The following is a 24,141-nucleotide window of genomic DNA, read 5'->3' as shown; positions in this document are numbered from 1 at the left end:
AATAGTGGAAAGTTCACGTCCACAGATGCGCTGGGCTGTCCGCACCACTCTCCACAGGGTCCTGCGATTGAGGGAGGTACAGTTCCCATACCAGGCAGTGATGCGGCCAGTCAGGATGCTCTCAATTGTGCCCCTGTAGGATTCGGAAACTACTTCAACTCTCTGAGGTGAAAGGCGCTGTTGTGCCTTTTTTACCTCACGGCGGGTGTGCACAGACCACGTGAGATCCTCGGTGATGCGGATGCCGAGGAACTTTAAGCTGTTCACCCTCTCAACCCCAGATCCATTGTTGTCGATAGGGGTTAGCCCGTCTCCATTCCTCTCCATGGACATTGTGTAGGTAGGACATTTTTCGGATGGTCAGCCAGCATTGTGGTCAAGTATCACTTTTAAAGACTTAAGAGGTGTTGCCAGTACTTGCTTTAAGTCCAGTTTTAAAAAAAATACTCCTGATGTTACGCATCCAGATCTCCAGGAGTGAACGTGAGGGAAACTGGACCGGTTGGACTGGCCTATACTTGTTGGGCTGTTCTTTCTGCAGGTGCTGACTCTGCTTTGACAGGGTGCAGTTATTTTCCCAGCACGTTGGTCTTGAGTCTACTTTGCACTTTTGTTTGTGTAATTCCAAGCGTCCAGCTTGTTTCCTCCGCCACTTTCATAACTTTTCTAGCTTCCTCCCACCACCACAGCTGCTCTCGTGTTTATGCAATCCCTCAGTTCTGCAATGCCCAGTGAAATCACTCAACCTCACTTCCTGTGTTCTTAGTTTTTTTTTCTTTCCTTTTTTTTAAAATCAGCGCGCTTGTTTATCCTGAGGGAAGGTCATCAGTCACAGTGTGGTTCCTGCTGTGTCTGTTGACTCTCAGTCTCTGTGGCACTTTTTTAAAAGAATCATTTTGACTCACCACTGAGTAACCAGAAGCAATTAAAGTTAAAGATTTGCAACAATAAAAGTTTTTGGAGAAACGCCACATTCAAAAGCAGCATCCTTAACATCTTTAAAAATTCAGCATTTCCCCCCCCCCACCAAAATGTTCATGATTGTTATGTGTTATTTTATGGAATGCGGGCATCCCTAATTGCCCTCGTTGTGGGTGGTGAGCTGCTTTTTGAGCTCCTGGAGTCGTTTTGTGAGGATGTTTTTTCACAATGTTTTAAAGAAAGCTTTTCATTCAGATACCATATAAAACCATATAACAATTACAGCACGGAAACAGGCCATCTCGGCCCTTCTAGTCCGTGCCGATCGCTTACTCTCACCTAGTCCCACTGACCTGCACTCAGCCCATAACCCTCCATTCCTTTCCTGTCCATATACCTATCCAATTTTACTTTAAATGACAATATCAAACCTGCCTCTACCACTTCTGCTGGAAGCTCGTTCCACACAGCTACCACTCTCTGAGTAAAGAAGATCCCCCTCGTGTTACCCCTAAACTTTTGCCCCCTAACTCTCAACTCATGTCCTCTTGTTTGATTCTCCCCTGCTCTCAATGGAAAAAGCCTATCCACGTCAATTCAATCTATCCCCCTCATAATTTTAAATACCTCCTATCAAGTCCCCCCTCAACTTTCTACACTCCATAGAATAAAGACCTAACTTGTTCAACCTTTCTCTGTAACTTAGGTGCTGAAACCCAGGTAACATTCTAGTAAATCTCTTCTGTACTCTAATTTGTTGACATCTTTCCTTTAATTTGGTGCCCAAAATTGTACACAATACTCCAAGTTTGGCCTCACCAATGCCTTGTACAATTTTAACATTACATCCCAACTCCTATACTCCATGCTCTGATTTATAAAGGCCAGCATACCAAAAGCTTTCTTCACCACCCTATCCACGTGAGATTCCACCTTCGGGGAACTATGCACCATTATTCCTAGATCACTCTGTTCTACTGCATTCCTCATTGCCCTACCATTTACCATGTATGTCCTATTTTGATTAGTCCTACCAAAATGTACAGTGTGGAATAGGCCCTTTTTGAACAATGCTGCCCTGCGTCCCCTTATTTAACCCTGGGCTTATCAAGGGACAGTTGTACTGATCAATTAGCCTACCAACCAGTTGGTCTTTGGACTGTGGGAGGAAACAATAGACAATAGGTGCAGAAGTAGACCCTTCGGCCCTTCGAGCCTGCACCGCCATTCTGAGACCATGGCTGATCATCTGCTATCAATACCCAGTTCCTGCCTTGTCCCCATATCCCTTGATCCTCTTATCCATAAGATACCTATCTAGCTCCTTCTTGAAAGCATCCAGAGAATTGGCCTCCACTACCTTCCGAGGCAGTGCATTCCAGACCCCCACAACTCTCTGGGAGAAGAAGTTTTTCCTTAACTCTGTCCTAAATGACCTACCCCTTATTCTCAAACCATGCCCTCTGGTACTGGACTCTCCCAGCATCTGGAACACATTTCCTGCCTCTATCTTGTCCAATCCCTTAATAATCTTATATGTTGCAATCTCCTTAATTCCAGCGTGTACAAGCCCAGTCTCTCTAACCTCTCTGCGTAAGACAGTCCGAACATCCCAGGAATTAACCTTGTGAATCTACGCTGCACTTCCTCTACAGCCAGGATGTCCTTCCTTAACCCTGGAGACCAAAACTGTACGCAATACTCCAGGTGTGGTCTCACCAGGGCCCTGTACAAATGCAAGAGGACTTCCTTGCTCTTGTACTCAATTCCCTTTGTAATAAAGGCCAACATTCCATTAGCCTTCTTCACTGCCTGCTGCACTTGCTCATTCACCTTCAGTGACTGATGAACAAGGACTCCTAGATCTAAAACTGGAGCACCCGGAAGATATCCACGCGGTCACGGGGAGAATGTGCCAACCCCTCGCAGGCGGCAGGAGTTGAAACCCCCCCCGCAGGCTAACCAATATGCTGTCCCCACCCCGGGGAGCTCCAGGATTTGGCTGAATCGATACATTTCTGAGTCGGTGGGGTGGGGGGTGGTGGGCGACTCGGAAGGGAGCCGGTGTTGTTTGCGCACCAGCTAGCGTGCTTTCGTCGGGTGGGTTTTGGGTGACGCGGTCGTGTCTTGGTGAGCGAATTCAGTAGCTCGGATATGCTGTGGCTGTGGCGGGGTGGACGCCAGTTAGGCGTGTCGTTTTGCCTTTTGGAGTTCACCGTGCCCAGGGAAAGCGGGAGGATTCCATCACCTGAAGAATCCCGGGGAGTGCTAAGCCTTGGGACGCTCTCAGTCGTGCCCCTGTAGGATTTGGGGGCCCACACCAAACTTCTTCAACTGTCTGAGGTGAAAGAGGCGCCGTTGTGCCTTTTTTACCTCACGGCGGGTGTGGTCCGCTGGGCATTTGTCTGGTGTGGAAGTTATTTCCCACAACTGAACATTCCCCCATTCAGGCTCCCCTCTTACCCCTTCACCACCTACCCTTTCTTCCATGGTCCACTCTCCTGCCCTGTCAAATTCTTTCTCCCTCTCTGCTCCTCCCGCTCACTTGCTATCACCCATCGCCTGCCAGCTTGTACTCTTTTTGTTTTTTCCCCTCCCCCCCCCACCTTACTCGGGCTTCTTCCCCCTTCCTGACGCACGGTTTCGGTCTGAAAGGTGGACGGTTCATTCCTCCCTCTAGCCGCTGAGCTCCTGCATTTTGTGTGTGTGTGTGTTTAGCTACGCCTTAACAGCATCTGTGGAATCTTGTCCAGACCTCTCGCTGTCTCGTTCTCTGAAAGTGCTGAATGGGATCTAATCCCAGATTTTATTCCAATCAGCTCCCCTGCAGATTGTACCACCTACCCCTCAGCTAGGGGTAATTTACAGCTGGGGTGTATCTCCACCCCACATATGGTTCGGGAATTTGCTGACGGTACAAAGATTGGAGGTGTAGTGGACAGTGAGGAACGGTTTCAGAGCTTGCAGAGGGATCTGGACCAGCTGGAAAAATGGGCTGAAAAATGGCAGATGGAGTTTAATACAGACAAGTGTGAGGTATTGCACTTTGGAAGGAAAGACCAAGGTAGAAACATACAAGGTAAACGGTAGGGCACTGAGGAGTGCAGTAGAACAGAGGGATCTGGGAATACAGATACGAAATTCCCTAAAAGTGGCGTCACAGGTAGATAGGGTCGTAAAGTGAGCTTTTGGTACATTGGCATTTATAAATCACAGTATTGAGTATAGGAGTTGGAATGTTATGGTGAGGTTGTATAAGGCATTGGTGATGCCGAATTTGGAGTATTGTGTGCAGTTTTGGTCACCAAATTACAGGAAGGATATTAATAAGGTTGAAAGAGTGCAGAGAAGGTTTACAAGGATGTTGCCGGGACTTGAGAAACTGAGTTAGAGAGAAAGGTTGAATAGGTTAGGACTTTATTCCCTGGAGTGTAGGAGAATGAGGGGAGATTTGATAGAGGTGTATAAAATTATGATGGGTATAGATAGAGTGAATGCAAGCAGGCTTTTTCCACTGAGGTTAGGGGAGAAAAAAAACCCAGAGGACATGGGTTAAGGGTGAAGGGGGGAAAGTTTAAAGGGAAAACGGGGGCGGGGCTTCTTCACACAGAGTGGTGGGAGTGTGGAATGAGCTGGCAAATGCGGGCTCACTTTTAACATTTAAGAAAAACTTGGACAGGTACGTGGATGAGAGGGATATGGGCCAGGTGCAGGTCAATGGGACTAGGCAGAAAAATGGTTTGGCACAGTCAAGAAGGGCCAAAAGGCCTGTTTCTGTGCTGTAATGTTCTATGGGATCGTTGGGGAGGAGATACAGACTCCACCCAGGCCTGCTGTTTGGACTGCACCTGGCACCTGGGTGTATGGCTTTGGCTGTGCTGCCTTGCCGCCTGGGGTGGGCAGCTGGCAAGGGAAGGGCAAATGTGGAATTGTTAAAATCACAAGCAACAGAAAATCTGCAGATGCTGGCAATCCAAGCAACGCACACACAAAAATGCTGGCGGAACTCAGCAGGCCAGGCTTCATCTCCGGAAAAGAGTGCAGTCGACGTTTCGGGCCGAGACCCTTCGGCAGGACTGGAGAGGAAAAGCTCTCCCCCATAGATGCTGCCTGGTCTGCTGAGTTCCTCCAGCTTTTTTTGTGTGCATTATTGGCCTCACCTTCGTCACAGTCCATCCCTAATTGTGCCACAATGAGGGGTCGCTAAGGATCGCGTTGCTTTTCGAGGCCTCTGTCGGTCAGGGTCGACTGTGGATGTTGCATCCCAGCTGAGTAGATGCACAAGACAGGGAGGTAGGACATGGAGAACAAGCAGTTACCAGTGTAGCAAGCTGCCCTTCATCCATGCATCTGATAAACCCAAAGGAATGGCAGAGACCGATACAGTTTGGCACCAGCTCTGTCGCTGGAGTTGCCAGTCACCGTTGAGCTTAACATAGGTCTTAGTCTCTCCTGCTCCAGATCTTTCCCACTGGGCTTACTCCCGAAACATTCCCCGTGAGTGGGTATAGCCGCTGGGCAGCGGAGGATCGAGATGGGAGTTTTCCCGCTCCTAGCTGAGCCCCGCCCAGTTTAATAATGTTTTCTGTTTTTTTTAAAAGATGAAGTCTGCGGAATTGTTGATGAGCAGACTCTGTTTAATTCCTCTTGTTTTAAACACGGTCCCTTAGCGGTTAAACTTTCCCAGCAGTAATAGACCTGTCTCTCAGCAATCAAAAGTAATTACTCAACTAACCTAACAACCGTGGGAGTGCCTGCAGCACACAGACGGCAGCAGTTTCAGAAGCCAATTTCTCAAGACTGTGAGGGTGGAGGAATAAATTATCCGGCCTTCCCACAGCTTTATCACTCGTGGCCACTTTATTAGGTACCCCCCTTCAAGGTCTGACGTTGTATATTCAGAGTTTCTCTTCCTCCCCCTGACCCCCCAAATGTTGTGACACATGAATATTTGAGTTACTATCGCCTTCCTGTCAGCTTGAAACAATCTGGCCATTCTCTGACCTCTGATTAACATGGCATTCTCACCCACAGAATTGCCACTCACTGGGTGCTCTTCATTTTCCACGCCATTGTCTGTAAACTCCAGAGCAGGGGTTGCCAACCTTTTTTTTTAAATGCCATGGACCCCCTATGGGGTCTGTGGCCCTCATTTTTGAAGCAGTTGTGTGTGTGGAAAATCCTAGCAGTTTCTGAGATCCTCAAACCACCCCGTCTGACACCAACAACCATTCCACGGTCAAAGTCAGTTCCCTCATTCTGATGCCTGGTCTGAACATCAACCGAACCTCTTGGCCGTGTCTGCATGCTCTTGTCCATTGAGTCGCTGCCACATGATTGGCTGATTAGAGATTTGCATTAACGAGCAGGTATAACTGGTAGTTGCGACTGGGTGTATATTTTATGACTAAATAGGTTAATGATAAAGGAATGTAGCATGGAGGTCATGCAGGTCATTATTCAGTGCTGGAGCATGGCTGAGGGGCTGAGTGGCCTGCCCCTGCTACATACACTTGTGCATTCGTGTGTATATATGTTATGCTCTGTTGTGATGGAAATAAGGCAGATTCTTTGGGTCTCAAGGGCGAGGGCTCTGGAGACACAGTTTTAATAATAAGGAGTTTATTTACAAGGGGAGAAGAGCTTGGGAACTACACAAGCGGCTACAATATTCGCACAAACGCACTTAGAATGGACGAGCGTGGGAAAAGTCGGGTTGGCAGTACAATACACGGGAAAACGGTGTGGGGGCAGAGTACAGGTACACATACGAGCAAGGGAAAAGTAACTACGATACCCGCCACCCCTGACTACGGGCAGGCACGGCTCTCTGCTACAGGGACAACAATAAACGCCCCCACGACCCTATTCAATGCACAGCTCACCACATGTCTCCAGCGCTGTTCTGCAGTCTTCAGGCTGGAGTGAAGCACAGTGGTCCCTCGAGGATGGCAAAAAGAGGGCGAGCCAAGCACGTGTAGCACCCTTTATAGGTCAGGGGGCTGGAGGGTCCAGCCCAGGTGATTCATCAGGGGGCCAATGGCTTGGTGCTAGACGGGTTAATCCAATTAAGGCGGCCAATGGTTAAGTGTGCATTGAGTAGTTGGGAGGGGCGAAATGTTGACTGGCAGGTGGTGTGACCTCCGACCAGGTGAGGGCAGTGCTGTCATGGGACAGGCAGGTGGCGTGACCTCCGACCAGGCGAGGGCAGTGCTGTCACGGGACAGGCACGGCTCTCTGATTACAGGCTCCCAATACTCAGCAGGCCAGACAGCATCTGTGTAGAAAGAAACAGTTTAAGAATTCAGGCTGACGACATTCCGTCAGAGCTGTTTCCAGAACCAATTCAGGCGTTGTAGTGCACGGGAGCGTACCGGTCAGCGCGACGCCTTACAGTGCGGGCGACCCGGGTTCAGTTCCCACCGCTGCCTGTGAGGTGTTTGTACACTGTCCCCTGTGGGTTTCCTCCGGGTGCTCCGGTTTCCTCCCACAGTCCAAAGATGTACCGGTCAGTAGGCTAATTGATCATTGTAAATTGTTCAGTGATGAGGCTAGCATTAAATTGGGATTCACAGAGTACACTGCAGATGCTGTGGTTACAAACAAGCTGGAGGAACTCAGCAGGTCGGGCAGCATCCATGGAAGTCCTGACGAAGGGTCTCGGCCTGAAACGTTGACTGCTCGTTTCCACGGATGCTGCCCAACCTGCTGAGTTCCTCCAGCATGTTGTACGTGTTGATTAAATTGGGATTGTTGGGGGCGTGGGGGTGGGGACGTAGCTCGAAGGGCCGATTCCACATTGCATTTCAATAAATCCTGAGGAAGCAGTTTGCTTCAAAGCACATTAGATCCAATCTACAAAAGTAAAGTTAAATCAGCTCCCTCCAAAAAGACTGGTTCAGCTGCAGCTAGATACTGCATCCGATTCTGCTAACGGCGTTGCAGAAGGATATGAAGGTCCCAGTGGGGATAAAGGAAAGACTTTGTTAAATGGTCCCAGGGTTGGCTTTCATTACCTGCTGATGAAAATTTGCTTTATATGTCACACGCAGTAAAATGCTTCATTTGCAATAACTACCAGATGTGCTGCAGGCAGCCTGCAGGGGTCCATAAGACAAAGGAGCAGAAGTTGGCCATTCGGCCCATCAAGTCTGCTCCGCCATTTTATCATGAGCTGATCCAACCTCCCCTTTAGTCCCACTCCCCCGCCTTCTCACCATAACCTTTGATGTCCTGACTACTCAGATACCTATCAATCTCTACCTTAAATACACCCAATGACTTGGCCCCCACTGCCGCCCGTGGCAACAAATTCCACAGATTCACCACCCTCTGGCTGTTCTGAATGGGAGCCCTTCAATCCTTAAGTCGTGCCCTCTCATACTAGACTCCCCCACCATGGGGAAAATCTTTGCCACATCCACTCTGTCCATGCCTTTCAACATTCAAAATGTTTCTATGAGGTCCCCCCCTCATTCTTCTAAACTCCAAGGGGTCACCACACTTCCAGTGATCATATAGCACGCCCACAACTTACTAACCATAACCCGTATGTCTTTGGACTGTGGGAGGGAACCGGGGCACCCACATGGTCACGGGTAGAATGTAAAAACTCCTTGCAGGCATTGTTAGGAGTTGAACCCCAATCGGTGGTGTGGTGAAGCCTTGTACTAGCTACCATGCAGCCCTCTTAGAGGAGCTGAGGACTTTGAGGTGAAGGGAAGATTTATTACGAAGAGTCTTCTGTTGAAATGCGGAGGATGCTAGCTCTCAGTGATTGGCCAGTGTTGACTGCAAGAGAAATAATCCTGATTCAAAAGGGTCACGTGAACAGATTGAATTATGATTAGAAGGGAGTTGGATAGCTGTTTGGGGTGGGGTGGGGGGGGAAGGTTTACAGGGCCATTGGTAACAAACTGTGAAAGATACTTGCTGGATCATGCTCGGAGCTAGTAGTCACTTGCTGGGCTGAATTGCCACCACCTATACTTGTCAATTCTCTCTGTGAATAAAGAGAGACACTGAAGCTAGATATAGAAGCCTTATTCTAGAAAAACAAGTATACAGGCACCATGGAAGACTCTTGGAAGATGAGACCTACCTGACCCAATATTACGTGACATTTTTATATGCTGAGATCAGCCCTTACAGCAGAACGTTTCTATAATTACAACGTGCCTACAATGCTTCCTTTGAATTGCATATCATTTTCGCACACCTCCTTCACACCCACATTCCAGGCACCCAAGGGTGAGTGTTTAATCAGTGTTGTGTCTCCAGCTGCTTTCGCGCAGATGCAGACGGCAAGTGACTGGGTGCTTCCTGGTTTGCAATCCACCCCGATCTGCAGTCCCAGTTCAGAGCTGTGTCTTAAAAATAGATCTGCATTCAGATCTGAAGATTGGTTGCTGTTGAAATTAGCATTTGCTATACAGGCGCTCCCCCCCCCCCCCCCCCCCGTCTTTCGAACGTCCGCTTGACGACAGCTCGCTGTTACGAAAGACCTACATTAGTACCTGTTTTCGCTAACCAAAGAGGATTTTCGCTTTTATGAGAAAAAGACGCCCACTTTATACATGTGTTTACCCCGAGAAAGACCACAATGACCGTGAAACCTTGTGCGGGCAGTTGTTTGCGTATGCGTATACTTGCGTATGCCTGTGCGTACGTAGGCGTGTACGTGCCGATTTTTTTTCCTCCAAATCGATTTTGGCTCGCTGTCTTCCCGATTCTGATAAGTGAAACTACACCGTACATACAATATTTCTACTTTATATAGGGTGTATATTTATCATATCATTCCTGCTTTTACTATATGTTATTTGGTTTGATTTGGTGGGTTATTTTTTTTTGGGTCTGGGAACGCTCAAAAATTTTCCCATATAAATTAATGGCAATTGCTTCTTCGCTTTATGACATTTTGGTTTACAAACGGTTTCATAGGAACGCTGTACCTTCGGATTGTGGGGGGAAGCCTGTATACCCTAACTCCAGAATTCGCCCAGATAAGAGGGGAGTTACAGGGACATCGGTAACACATTGTGCAAGATACTGGCTGGGTCGTTCTCGGGGCTAGCAGTCGTTTGTTGGGCTGAATTGCCACCACCTTGCCAATTCTGAGATTCTCTCTATTCCAGATGGATTCGAGCGAGGTGACTAATACACTGGAACAGGCCGGGCACTCTCACCGGGGGAGCGTGTCGTCCTCCGCAGCAAGGCGTAAGTAGCACGGTTCTACAAGAGTTCTGCTTGACAACAAACAGCGCGTGCCAAAACGGAGCGAGGGGCCTTTACCTCATACCTCAGGCGTGCGCAATCTGCGATGCGCGGTGATGAGCCCGTGCCACCAAGCAACCGATCAACCTGAGCATCAGTGGAATATGGGAGAAAACCTGCCCGTGCAAACTCCTTGCAGACAGTGGCTGCAACTGAATCGGGGGGGGGGGGGGGGGGGTCACTGGCGTTGTAAAACGTTGTGCTAACCGCTATGCTACTTTTCCACGCCCTCCGTCGCTGAAGGTAGCCTGTATCTTTCCAGCTGACATTGGTTCACTCACTCTCCACTCCCTGTTGTCCAGCATCACATGATAGAATATAAGATTCTCCAAATTACATTTATTATTAAAGTACTCAAGATGTATACTGAGTACCGTGAAAACATCTTGGATACAGTGCCTAAGACTTTCGCACAGTACTGTATGTTATATCTTTCCCATTACCAAATACTACTGGGCTATTACAACTTAAATGCACTTATTTCTGTTTCCCATCCACCTTCCTGTTTCAACCAATACACAGAAGTCTTAGGCATCCTAGGTTTCCTTGGCTGCATAAGACTAGGGAAGACACACTCTGGTCCTGCCAAACCCCTGAGTTTGAGACGGCTCTCCCACCCCTAACCCTGGTTTGTGTGGGAGCTGGGTGATTTGCCACCCTGTCACAACTCAGCGCCGAGAAACAACAGACAGTACGCTGCGTACGGTTAAAGGAATTGTATTTGTGAATCTTAATTTAACTAAAAAGGTTAGTAAAGATAAGAAAGAAAAAAAGATCAAAAAGGGCCCATTGTAATTAAAGGGTCAAATGTGCACAAGTTGGAGGTCAACTCTTCCAGAAGTAATATTTCACCGATCCTCAGTCGACTGCGGCGCTCTGCTCCGTCGGATCACGGTCCCCCCGCCGGGTCGAATCCTGCGACCGGTTATCTCCAGCATCTTCCCACTACACCTCCCGCTGAACAAAGGACCCAGCTCCTTCTGGTGCCAGTGGATGGGAGTAGTCAGTTTAAGTGGATTTGGCATGGACTAGATGGGCTGAAGGGCCCGTTTCTGTATTGTACTTTACAAAGCACCCGTTATCTCTAACCGTGACCCAAACACTGCCTCTTCAGAAAGACCATTACGTTAGCAGTGAAACCGTTCCCAGGGTGTTACACATCGCGTGCATATGTGCGTTTAACTGTTTAAAAGTGGATTGGATAAATAATTGGAGAGAAATACTGTGGGGTTTTGGAGAAAAGAGAGAAAAAATATTGTGGTGTTTTGGACGTAAGCATGAAGAAAGCAGTCCAGTCCGTCCCTCAAGCTTGCTCTGATGTTCAATAAGACCAAGGTTGATCCAGTGTTCTGTGTAGCTAGATGAAGTTACCAATTTCCACAAGTTCAGTGGATAACATTATTAACACACTTACTATTTTACTTGCAAGGGGAAGTATATTTCCAGCCAAGTTTCATCTGGGAAAATAGCTTTGTTACAAATGTTTCAACCAAGGCATTTTTATACTTTTTTACAAGAGAAGAGTGATTAGGTTGTACCATTCCATAATGTTACATTCCTCTGTTATCTTTATCCTTATCTCATTTTCACATTTTTTTCTTCAGAAGCTTTATCATGATTATCTCTGTTGTCAAAACATCCCTTCTGGCCACAAAACAAGTCCTGTCATCTATATATTTTTTTTTAAAAACACAGTTTCCTCCCATAAAACACACAAACTTGTTTAAGTTTTCCCATTCAAACCAGCAAAGCACCTTGGGATTTCATAGACTCCATTTTGTCACAGTACTCTTTACGGAAGTTACAAATTCATGAAGACTTCAGAGTTACAGAGGTACTACCAGAGCAACAACGTCAGTTTCCTTTGACTCCTTGGAATCGACATTTCTGTCGATCCCTGCGGCTTTCAATATCGAAATGGGCAGCTGGTCTCTTTATTTGGTACAGCAGTCGAACCTGGTCTGGTTTCCTGCAGCTGTGGCCCATCCGCTTTGCGCTGTGCGTTCCGGGTTGCTCTTCTGCACACCACTGTTGTAATGCAACGTTGTCGCCCTCCTGTCAGCTGGAACCAGTCTGACCATTCTCCTCTGACCTCTCTCATTAACGAGTTGTTTTTTGGTCACAGAACTGCTGCTCTCCAGTTGATTTTTTTTTTTGCTGTTTCACCATTCTCTGTAAACTCTAGAGACTATTTAGTGTGAAAATCCCAGTCATGGACAGAGTGGATGTGGCAAAGTTGTTTCCCCATGGTGGGGGAGCCCAGTACGAGAGGGCATGACTTGAGAATTGAAGGGCGCCCATTCAGAACAGATGCGAAGAAAATTTTTTTTTAGCCAGAGGGTGGTGAATCTGTGGAATTTGTTGCCACGGGCAGCAGTGGAGGCCAGGTCATTGGGTGTATTTAAGGCAGAGATTGATAGGTATCTGAGTAGTCAGGGCATCAGAGGTTATGGTGAGAAGGCGGGGGAGTGGGACTACACGGGAGAATGGATCAGCTCATGATAAAATGGCGGAGCAGACTCGATGGGCCGAATGGCCGACTTCTCCTTTGTCTTATGGTTTTATGGAGATCAGCAGTTCCTGAGATACTCAAACCACCCCCTCTGGCAAAAATAATTGTTCCACAGTCAATGTCACTTAGATTCTGGTTCCCCATTCTGATGTTTGGTCTGAACAACAACTGAACCTCTTGGCCATGTCTGCATGCTTTTGTGCATTGAGTTGCTGCCACGTGATTGGCTGAGTAGATACTTGCATTAATGAGCAGGTGTCCCTAATGACCTGATTATATTTGGGGGAGATAATCCCTTATGTTGATTTCTCTCCCAAAACAAAATGCTCCTCATCGCTCTTAAATTGGCAACTTGTCATTCTGCAATATTTCCTCATTCTAAATGTTCTGAGTGTTGTTTAACAAATCACCTGTCATGTTTCAGTATGTCAAACCTATGTATTCTTTCAGGTGCAAATCCAATCTAGTGAACCTCCTCTCTGCTACTTCCACTGTTTTTTTTAAATTTCTTCTAATATTTGTATATTTGTAAGAGCACCAAATTTCTTGCTGTTCACCTGGTGGAGAATCTCACCCGGTCCCTCAACACCAGCTCCATAGCAAAGAAAGCCCAGCAGTGTCTCTACTTCCTGCGAAGGCTGAGGAAAGTCCATCTCCCACCCCCCATCCTCATCACATTCTACAGGGGTTGTATTGAGAGCATCCTGAGCAGCTGCATCACTGCCTGGTTCGGAAATTGCACCGTCTCGGATCGCAAGACCCTGCAGCGGATAGTGAGGTCAGCTGAGAAGATCATCGGGGTCTCTCTTCCCGCCATCACGGACATTTACACTACACGCTGCATCCGCAAAGCAAACAGCATTATGAAGGACCCCACACACCCCTCATACAATCTCTTCTCCCTCCTGCCATCTGGGAAAAGGCTCAGAAGCATTTGGGCTCTCATGACCAGACTATGTAACAGTTTCTTCTCCCAAGCCATCAGACTCCTCAATACCCAGAGCCTGGACTGACACCTTACTGCCCTATTGTCCTGTTTATTATTTATTGTAATGCCTGCATTGTTTTGTGCACTTTATGCAGTCCTGGGTAGGTCTGTAGTCTAGTGTAGTTTTTTCCTGTGTTGTTTTGTTTTACGTAGTTCCGTCTAGTTTTTGTACTGTGTCATGTAACACCACGGTCCTGAAAAATGTCTCATTTTTACTATGTACTGTACCAGCAGTTATGGTCGAAATGACAAGAAAAAGTGACTTGACTTGATATCTGTGCACTTGTAATGCAACTATAATTCCTTTGGAATCAAAGTATCTGTCCGCTTTCCTTAAAATTAAAGACCAAAACTGTTCTTCATGTACTTTTGATAGTAACAATTCAAAACCCTTTTAGATCAAGACTGTTGCTGCAAGAGAAGTATTTTCCTTGTAACGTCGCTGGCCCTTTGATGACGGGTCTCGACCAGAATTGTCGACTCTTTATTCTTTTTTTCCCCCTGTATGGATGCTGCCTGGCCTGCTGAGTTCCTCCAGCGTTGTGTGTGTGTGTTGCCTTGCTTTTTGTCAGTCACCCCCTCAGTGTTTCACTGGCGCACTCTTCGCAATTTTGAATGCTCAGATTTCTCAAAGTGGCCCTTTAATGTTGAAACAGATCTCTCTTGATTTCTTTTTTTTGCAGGGCCACTTGATGGTGTAGCTTATGACTTTTCTGCACCTGTATGCTAATGTGTTTCATCGATTACATTTTGTAGTCTTGCTCTGTGAAGTTTATTCCCATCTCTTCCCCCCCCCCAAAGAATTTAGACCTTTAACTTTCCCTCATTATGCTTCATCTGACAACTTCTTCCATCTTGTGTCACCTTCGGAAAGCGCTGCGCCCTCCGCAGCGCGCCGGTCCAGATTGACTGGAAAGCTGATTTCGCTCGCTCTCCCGCGACGTTCACTCCTCTCTCCGTGGCACCGGGTCGTGAGACTGCTCCGGCAGCTGTCGTCTCTGCGAGTTCCGCCCCGCTCTTATGAGGAATTAACGTCAAGGCTTGGGCCTGCTCCGGGGAGCTGATCTAAGGTCTCAATCTGGTTCGGAATTCTTTCATTTGCTCCGATTATTTGTATGGGGTGTGTGTGTGTTTTCCCTCTTTCTCAATAGTTAGTCTTTTTTTAATCGGGTTCTTTAGGTTTCTTGCTTTGTGGCTGCCTGTAAGCAGACAAATCTCAAGGTTGTGTAATTTCTTTGATAATAAATATATTTTGCATCTTTGAATCAACAACAGAACTGTACCATACTCTATCCCTTCATCCTAATCGTTAGTTTGCATTATAAATGATTGAGACCCCAGCACTAATCGTTGTGGCACCTCATGAGTTAATTATTGCTGATATGAGCCTGACCCATTGATCTGGACTCTGCTTCTGTGCGCTTGACTTTCCCTATCCCTGATAACAGAGACAGTTTGTTCGTTTCTTCGGTGCCATCTCATATTACATGGGTGATCATGGTCTTTCAGTAACCATGATTCTTCTTGGAAAATATTTCTACAGAAGTGGTTTGCCATTTCCACCTTCTGGGCAATGTCTTTGCAAGATGGGTAACCTTAGCCTTATCAACACTCTTCAGAGATTGCCTGGTGTCCAGCTTTCTATGTTTTATACTGTTGGAAACCCCAGGATGTCTAACGTGACCAATTGGGCAAGATCGGCTTGTAGTTCGAGCAGGATTGGCCTTTGCTGTTGCAACTTAGAAGAACGAGAAGTGATCTTGTTGAGACATCCAAGACTCTTGAGGGAGAATCAGGATAGTTGACGTCTCCTCAGGCTGGAGCTCAACAATGACGAAGGGGGATATGGTTTTGGGACTAAGGTTCAGCCAAGTTGGGGCTGAGATGCGGGAGAAATTTCTTCATTCTGAATGCTGTCAATCTTTGGAACGTTCTGGCCCAGGGAGCTGTCGATATTCAAGGCCAATATTGACAGCCTGTTAGACACCAAAGCAGGGTTTTCCAACCTTTACGCACCATTCTCTGTAAACTCTAGACACCATTGTGTGTCAAAATTCCACGAGATCAGTATTTTCTGAGATACTGAATCCACCCCATCTGGCACCAACAATCAAATTTAAGGAGTAATGATTATCTTGTTCTCTTACTGGAAATGACATTAAACAATCTTGAATCACATTTCTTCTCCATTCTGATGTTTGGTCTGATCAACATCTGTACCTCTTAACCGTGCCTGCATGCCTTTATGCTGTGAGTTGCTGCCGCATGATTGGCTGTTTTGATATTTGCATTAGCGAGCAAATAAAGTGGCCAGTGTGTGTAGCTTTCTGTTTTGTCTCCCCGCTTTAATTGTCATTAATGTTTTCTTTCAATTCTCTGCGCATCTCCAGGAGCTGGATTTTATCATAGATTACAGCCAGTGTATGCACTCTCTCTGCAACTAGTTCCCCTAAGATCCTAGGATTCTGGCCAAGAGGCTTGTCCCAGTAGTTTGCCTAGTACTTTTAATTTTTCAAATTTTTATTATAGATTTAATCCTAGACTAATCACGGGACAATTTACGATGACCGATTAACCTACTGATTGGTACATCTTTGGACTGCGGGAGGAAACCAGAGCACCCAGAGGAAACCCACGCGGTCACGGGGAGAACGTGCAAACTCCTCACAGGCAGTAGCGGGAATTGAACAGCGTCGTGGTAACCACCACACTACAGCGCCGCCCAATTTTTCTTGATCAAGATCATAAGTTCCTCCCTCCTTTTAGCCTCGGGGCCCCTCGACTAATGGTAGGGGTCCATTCCGTAAAAAAGTTTGGGAGCCCGTGTTTTCTAATGGGATGTTTTTCGTGCCTTCTCCCATGAGGACCAATTCAAAGTAATTATTGTTTCTCATTAATTTCCAGTCTCATTTTTTTTTTAAGGGACTAATATTCAGCTACTTTCTTTATTTCAGTATCCCAGCTGTCTGTTTTCATGATTGCTAGTTTATTCTTCTATACTCTGTCTTGTCTGTCCTGTAAACGTTTTAGTCAGCCTTTGGCTTCTAAAGATATTCCAATCGTTTGTCCTACTAATCTTTATTTTGTCGTACTAATCCTAAAATTGCAGGCCTTCTTGGTCCTCCGAAGAATTTAAGTGGGTTAGATGTGCCGACTGGCCCCGTGTCTCCATACTTCTATTAATAGCTCATCGGTGTGTGATAAATGGTTACTTTGGGCCAAGAAATGTTGATTTTTTTAAAAACCTGGTAAGAGCAAAAAAGCAATCTGTTCATCATCCAGTAAAACACTGGCATTAGCGTTGTCACACATGAGAGAGCCAGCTGGGAATAAAACAAACGGCAATTGAGGTGGAATATAGGTGTTAGTCACCTAGAGTCAACATTACGATCCCTTTTCCTTAAGGTTTATTAACAGCAAGTTAAAAACGCCCTTAAAAGAGTGTGCCAACTGTGCGAAAATTAAAAGCAAATGTGCTTTCGTGCAGGTGTGTGCATTCTTAACGCTGTCCAGATTTCCCCATTGTATTCAGATCGGTGTTCTTGCCCCTGAGTGAGGTGACTGTACGTTAAATTTCTTTTTGCAGACTCGGAGGTCCTGATTTACCTGGTGAACAACTCAGTCATTCAGCTGTCCGTCGAGGCCCTGTCGTCACTCACAGCGGGGGAGCTGGCCAGGACGGTCCGGGAGGTGCTGCAGTTACCTGATCAGGCTTACGAGGTTTTTTCCTTCTGGCTCACCTCGCCCTTTCTCGGTGAGTCCCGCCAATTTCTGTGCAAAAAGCCCCGCTGACCCGAGGCGGCTTGCTCATGGTTGATTTCCTCTCTATCGGGTTGTGGGCGTTTGGGGCAAGTCCAGACCCTGTTTGCCCACGAATGGCAGTGCCTGTGATAGTCGACGGTATGTGTTCTCCTTCAATGCTAAAGTGAGGAATTCCAGGATTTAAACATCGTGTTGGTGAAGGATTGCCTGTAGAATTCCAAGTCCAAATGGTGGAACCCACAAGTGAAAGTCTTCCCTTGCGTCTGTCGCCCTTGCCCTCCTAGGTCGGAGCAGAATTAGACCATTCCATCATGGCTTCTGGTCTTATACACAGGTATATAGTCAAACAACAATTGACTTAATACATAAGACATGGGAGGAGAATTAAACCATTTGACGCATCGAGTCTGCTCCTACATTTCATCATGGCTGATCCTTTTTTTACCCTCCTCAGCCCCGCTTCCCGGCCTTCTTCCTGTAAACTTTGATTCCGTGTCCAATCAAGAACCGATCAAGCTCTGCCTTAAATACACCCAACGACCCGGCATCCATGGCTGCCTGTGGTACTATATTCCACAAATTTCTCAACATCTGTTTTAAATGGTCGCACCTCTATCCTGAGGCTGTGCCCTCTTGTCCTAGACTCCCTCACTGTTGAGAACATCTTTTCCACGTCTACTCCTGTCTAGGCCTGTCAACATTCAAAAGGCTTCAGTGAGATCCCCATTTATCCTTCTAAATTCCAGTGAGTACGGATCCAGAGCTATCAAATGTTCCTCATATGATAACCCTTTCATTCCCAGAATCATCCTTGTGAACCTCCTCTGAATCCCTTCCAATGCCAGCACATTGTTTCTTAGATAAGAGAGCCCAGAACTGTTCACAATACTCAAGGTGAAGCGTCACTAATGCCTTATAAAGCCTCAGCATCACGTTCCTGCACCTGTATTCTAGACCTCTTGAAATGAATACTAACGTGGTATTTGCCTTCCTCACCATCAACTCAACCTGCGAGTTAACCTTCGGGGTGTTCTGCACAAGGACTCCCAAGTCCCATTGCATCTTCGCCCTGGTGTCTCCCCATTTAGAAAACAGTCCGCACATTTATTTCTACTACAAAAGTGCATGACCGTGCATTTTCCAACATTGTATTTCATCTGCCCATTCTCCTAATCTGTCTTTCTGCAGCCTACCTGTTTCCTCAACACTACCTGCCCCTCCACCGATCTTCATATTATCTGCAAACTTCCCAACAAAGCCATCTATTTCATCATCTAAATCATTTATATACAGCATTAAAAGAAGTGGTTCCAACACTGACCCCTGCAGAACACCACAAGTCACTGGCAGCCAACCATACAAGGATCCTTTTATTCCCACTCACTGCCTCCTACCAATCAGCCAATGCTCTAACTATGCCAGTAACTTTACTGTAATACCATGGGCTCTTAACTTGATAAATAGCCTCATGTGTGGCACCTTGTTAAAGGCCTTCTGAAAGTCCAAATATACAACATCCACTGTATCCCATTAATCTATCCTACTTGTAATCTCCTCAAAGAATTCCAGCAGGTTTGTCAGGCGGATTTTCCCTTGGGGAAACCATGCTGACATTGTTCTATCTTGTCCTGTGTCAACAAGTACTCCATCACCCTATCCTTAACAATTGACTCCAACATCTTCCCAACCACTGAGGTCAGGCTAACTGGTCTTTCTGCCGTCTTCCCCCTTTCTTAAAAGAGTGGAGTAACATTTGCAATTTTCTAGCCCTCTGGCACCATGCTAAAGTCTAATGATTTTTGAAAGATCATTGCTAACGCCTCTACAATCTCTACCACTATAACGTATATGTGTAGACCTCTGTTAGTCTCGATAGACCACGGATTTGCACCTTGGAAAGTTTCCAGGGCGCAAGCCTGGGCAAGTTTTTTTTTAATGTAAGACTGGCAGTTGCCCAAGCTGCAAGTCTCCCCTCTCCACGCCACCAGTGTTGGGCATTAGGACCCATACAGCTTGGCACCGGTGTCGTCGCAGAGCAATGTGTGGTTAAGTGCCTTACTCAAGGACACACACGCAGCCTTAGCTGAGGCTCGAACTAGCGACCTTCAGATCACTAGACGAACGCCTTAACCACTTAGCCACACGCCAACACATATAACTATATAATGTATGTAGAAATGCGACATTTCTCCACACAGCGTGTAAAGCACATTAGTGCACAACGCACAATAACTTATGAAAGTGAGGATACAATCTACAGATGAATCACATACTCGACAAACTAAATGCATTAATATTCACTATTGTAAGGTACAGAACAGATTAACCAGTGACACTGAATACAATGCAGCAGGGAGTTCAAAAGCCTAACGCCCTGGGGGAAGAAACTGTTTCCCATCCTGACCGTTCTTGTTTTTAATGCATTGGCGTTTCCTGCCTGATGGTAGAAAGTCAAAGTGGGTGCTGGATGGACGGGTGGGATCCTTGATAATGTCCCTGTTCACCTTATTTTCCTGCATCCGCAGCCCATACCCTTTTAGGTGTCAGACATAAGAATTGGGTCATTCTATCGTGGCCCGTGTATCATCCTTCCCAACCCTATTTTCCTGCCTTCTCCCTGTAACCTTTGACACGCCTACTAATCAAGAACCCGTCACCCTCCACTTTAAATGTGCTCACTTGGCCTCCACAGCCCTCTGGCAATGGATTCCACAGATCCATCACCCACTGGTCAAAGGAATTCCTCCTCATCTCTATTTTAAATGGACGTCCTCCTATTCTGAGTCCGTGCCCTCTGGTCCTGACTCCCCCCACAAATACAACCATCCTCTCTACGTCCTGCCTAATAACTGCTGGCGTGCTTTCATCAAGATCGTATCAGTGTGTCGGTCCCCGATCTTTCTCGTACGTTGCAGCTTGAAGAAATGGGGAAGTGCTAAATGGGTGAGGGATGGGCTTTTCTTTTCAAGGTTAAAGCTGGGCACTCATTGACTGAATGGTGTAAAGGGCACTGTGCCTCACCTGGAGGGTATCTTCATAGACTTCACAGACATTTCCTTGGGAGTAATAATCACTGCACAATGAAACGTGATAAACAGAACCATTATTCCACCCAGAGAAGGAGCTGAACAATATCGAGAAGGCATAATGGACGCGCAAGTGTGTCACACGCTGATTTATTTTCCCCAGTTGTGAAGAAATCTCATGTAAGATAATGCACCCACAGGGATTTGGCTTCCAAGATGACTTCACCCACAGGCGCCTAAATTCCACTGGTTTCGTGGTGCACAATGACCGCATTGTGAAGGTTTCTTTGGATACCATTGTGAGACAGGTGCCAGAGAGACGTAGCTGTAACAGTAGAGTCAGTTCTCCCCTCCCACCGTCACTGCAGGGATTACATTCTCGCTATTGATAGGGCTGAATAGTTTCAGTAAAGCACAGCTCTGATTAACTGAAGTGGAAATTCTGACTGCTGGAGGAACATCCACGCAATCAATGACCCAGAGCGATTGAGATGTGTGTTTTTCCAAACTGGCTTTCATGCAGCCACACTCCAATGAAGGAGAGCTTTCGAAGTCTTGATAGCAGAGATGCAAAATTAAATTCAGTCCGGTATTGAAGTTGTCAGCAAATGGAGGTGCTACTCCATGAGGAGAGGAGGGCACTCACTCACTCGCCACCTGGGCATTTTCCACAAGGCCATTTCAGATGGGCGTCTACCAGCCCTCGGCACAACTGCTGTCCCTGATTATTGCAGAGGGTGCAGAGGAGACTTACAAGGACGTTGCCTGGATTGGAGAGCGTGCCCTATGAGAATAGGTTGAGTGTACTTGGCCTTTTCTCCTTGGAGCGACGGAGGATGAGAGGTGACCTGATTGAGGTGTATAAGATGATGAGGGGCATTAATCGTGTGGATAGCCAGAGGCTTTTCCCCAGGGCTGAAGTGACTAACATGAGGGGCAGCACAGTTTTAAGGTGCTTGGAAATAGGTACCGAGAGGATGTCAGGGGTAAGTTTTTCACACGGTGGGTGTGCGGAATCCACTGCTGGTGACTGTGGTGGAGGTGGATACAATAGGGTCTTTTAAGAGCCTCTTAGACAGGCATATGGAGCTTAGAAAAATAGAGGGCTATGCACTAGGGAAATTCTTGGCAGTTGCTAGAGTAGGTTACATGGCTGGCACGACATTATGGGCCAAAGGGCCTGTAATGGGCTGTAGATTTCTATGTCCTTCTCACTTTTGAGGGAAGCAGAGACCCAATTGGAGCAAAGCCTTGGTATAGGAAATTGTTTATTGCTTGGTTTCAATATCAAAGATTAATTTTATTTGTCGCAAGTACATTGAAACATAGTTAAATGCCTTGTTCATGTCAACGATCAACCCAGTCCAAGGGGCTAGGACGGTAGTTTGGGCAGTTAGCGTAATGCTGTTGCAGCGCCAGTGACCTGGGTTCAAGTTTGTTCATACAGAAACTAGTGAGATTCTTCAACTGTCGATTCTCCCCAGCAGCTCTCTCTTGCCCTGGAGGGAATCAGTGATTAAAGAATCTGTATGAACCAACTTGTAATCTTCGTGCTCTGATCTGTGTTTTCTCGTATTGTGGATTTTTGGCTTTTGGATTACTCCCTTGGATTTGCCTTGCCCTGGATCACTTCTGTGAATACCCTGCAAATAGGGCCGCCTGTGTCTGCCTTGTCCTTTCCCCGTCACAAGCAACACACAACGCTGAGGGTGGACCTGTTTTTGTGTTGCTTCCCCAGCACCCCTAGACTAGAGCCAACAAAGGACATAACATAAATTGGGGGCTCGTCCGGGATCTGTTAGGGAGTTTACACATTCTCTCCGTGACCACGTGGGCTTCCTCTGGGTGCTCCGGTTTCCTCCCACATTCCAAAGGCGTGTGGGTTAATTGGTCACATGGGTGTAATTGGGTGTTTTTTTTGGGGGGGGTCCAAAGGGCCGGTCAACATGCTGTATCTGGAAGTTTTTTTAAAAAATTGCTTGGGGCAACTGCATTTGTCGCCAACATAGCGTGCCCACAACTTACTAACCCGTGTGCTTTTGGGATGCGGGAAGAAACTAGAGCACCTGGAGGAAATAGCTGTGGTCACAGGGAGAACGTGCAAACTCCTTACAGTAGCGGGAATTGAGCCCCAATCTTACAGCTGGCACCGTGATGTATTATGCTACCCTACCATACCATTCCATTATCCTGCCATTGCTCTTCCTTCATTCCCTGGTTCACCGTCCAAGCGCGGTTACTACAGGACCCATTGAGTTAAACGCAGAGTCTCCAGGGCTGATCTTGGGACACTGTGGAGTTTGTATTTCCTGGTGACCCTCCTGCTCCAGGAGTGCAATAGTCCGCCGATGCCCTCAGTTCTGATCACTGCTAGCCCGTGCAAGGGCAGGGTGATGTCTTGCAGTACCCTGGGCAACACTTCAGCCTCTCGACACACACGCTTGGCTAAGTCAGCTGACAAGGGCCACAGCCAGTGACTCATACGCAAGTGAATTTGCGGCTTCAGAGACGAGCGAGACTTCAACAGTGGAAGTAACTGAATCGCTGCCAGGAGACGGTGTTTGAGAAGTGCCGTCAGAGATTACACTGTGCGTGAGGGTGCATTTTCTTTTTTTAATTACTGCGTTTTAGAAGCGATAATCTGCTTCAAGTGACTGGGTGTGTGAAGTGATGTTAGACGTGGGCAAATGTCTTTTGTAAACCGAAGGCAGGCTGTGTCTGTCTGTGCTTCACCTGCTCTGTTTTGCTTGTCCCCAGAACTGCAGCTGAAACCTAAGCACTGCCCGTACAAGCTCAGCCGTCAGTGGCAGGACCTCCTCTACCGCTTTACCAAATGTTCCACACACGACATCGTCCACGGTGAGTGTTGCCGTGGCCCAGAACTTTATCTGGGAAAGGGAAGTAGGTTCTTACTGCTTTGCATGCTCCTCGGTTCCGAGTCTCTCCAGATATTCCGTTAAATCGTTATCCTTTGTTACTGTTAACTATACTCCTAACACTAGAAAATACAATATGAGTAGTAGGTGCCCCTGATACTAGAAGGTACAAGAGCCTTGGGACTTACACCAGCAAATTCAAGAATGGTTGCTACCCCTTAACCTTGAACAAAAGGGGGTAACTGCACTCACTTTTCCCATCATTGAGATGTTCCCACAACATGTGGATTGTCAGAGGCTTTTTCCCGGGGCTGAAATGGTTGCCACAAGAGGACTCAGGTTTAAGGTGCTGGGGAAGTAGGTACAGAGGAGATGTCAGGGGTAAGTTTTTTACTCAGAGTGGTGAGTGCGTGGAATGGGCCGCCGGCAACAGTGGTGGAGGTGGATACGATAGGATCTTTTAAGAGACTTTTGGATAGGTACATGGAGCTTAGAAAAATAGAGGGCTATGGGTAAGCCTAGTAATTTCCAAGGTAGGAACATGTTCAGCACAACTTTGTGGGCTGAAGGGCCTGTATTGTGCTGTAGGTTTTCTATGTTTCTATGTAACCAATGATCTCACTTTAAGGACTCTTTATCTCATGTTCTCGTTATTTATTGCTATTTATTTATATTTGCATAGGCACAGTTTATTATCTTCTGCACTCTGGTTGATCTTTAATTGATCCTGTCACAGTTACTATTCTATAGATTTGCTGAGCGTGCCTGTAGGAACGTGAA

The 24,141-nt window shown here is 46.8% G+C and overlaps 1 protein-coding gene across 1 annotated transcript in view; it reads left to right on the top strand.

Moving 5' to 3' along the window:
* frmd8 (FERM domain containing 8) overlaps positions 1 to 24,141 on the top strand; it is a 67,307-nt gene that overhangs the window by 2,046 nt on the left and 41,120 nt on the right. The window contains exons 2-4 of the mRNA XM_073031191.1: positions 10,059 to 10,140; positions 17,284 to 17,451; positions 23,243 to 23,344. Coding sequence (XP_072887292.1) covers positions 10,059 to 10,140; positions 17,284 to 17,451; positions 23,243 to 23,344 — 352 coding nt within the window. The remainder of the gene's footprint in view (positions 1 to 10,058; positions 10,141 to 17,283; positions 17,452 to 23,242; positions 23,345 to 24,141) is intronic.

This window comes from Hemitrygon akajei, chromosome 28 (genome assembly GCF_048418815.1).
Source record: "Hemitrygon akajei chromosome 28, sHemAka1.3, whole genome shotgun sequence".
In the NCBI taxonomy this organism is placed as follows: domain Eukaryota; kingdom Metazoa; phylum Chordata; class Chondrichthyes; order Myliobatiformes; family Dasyatidae; genus Hemitrygon; species Hemitrygon akajei.
The sequence above is the reverse complement of the archived record's forward strand: the minus strand, read 5'-3'. Positions and strand labels throughout refer to the sequence as shown.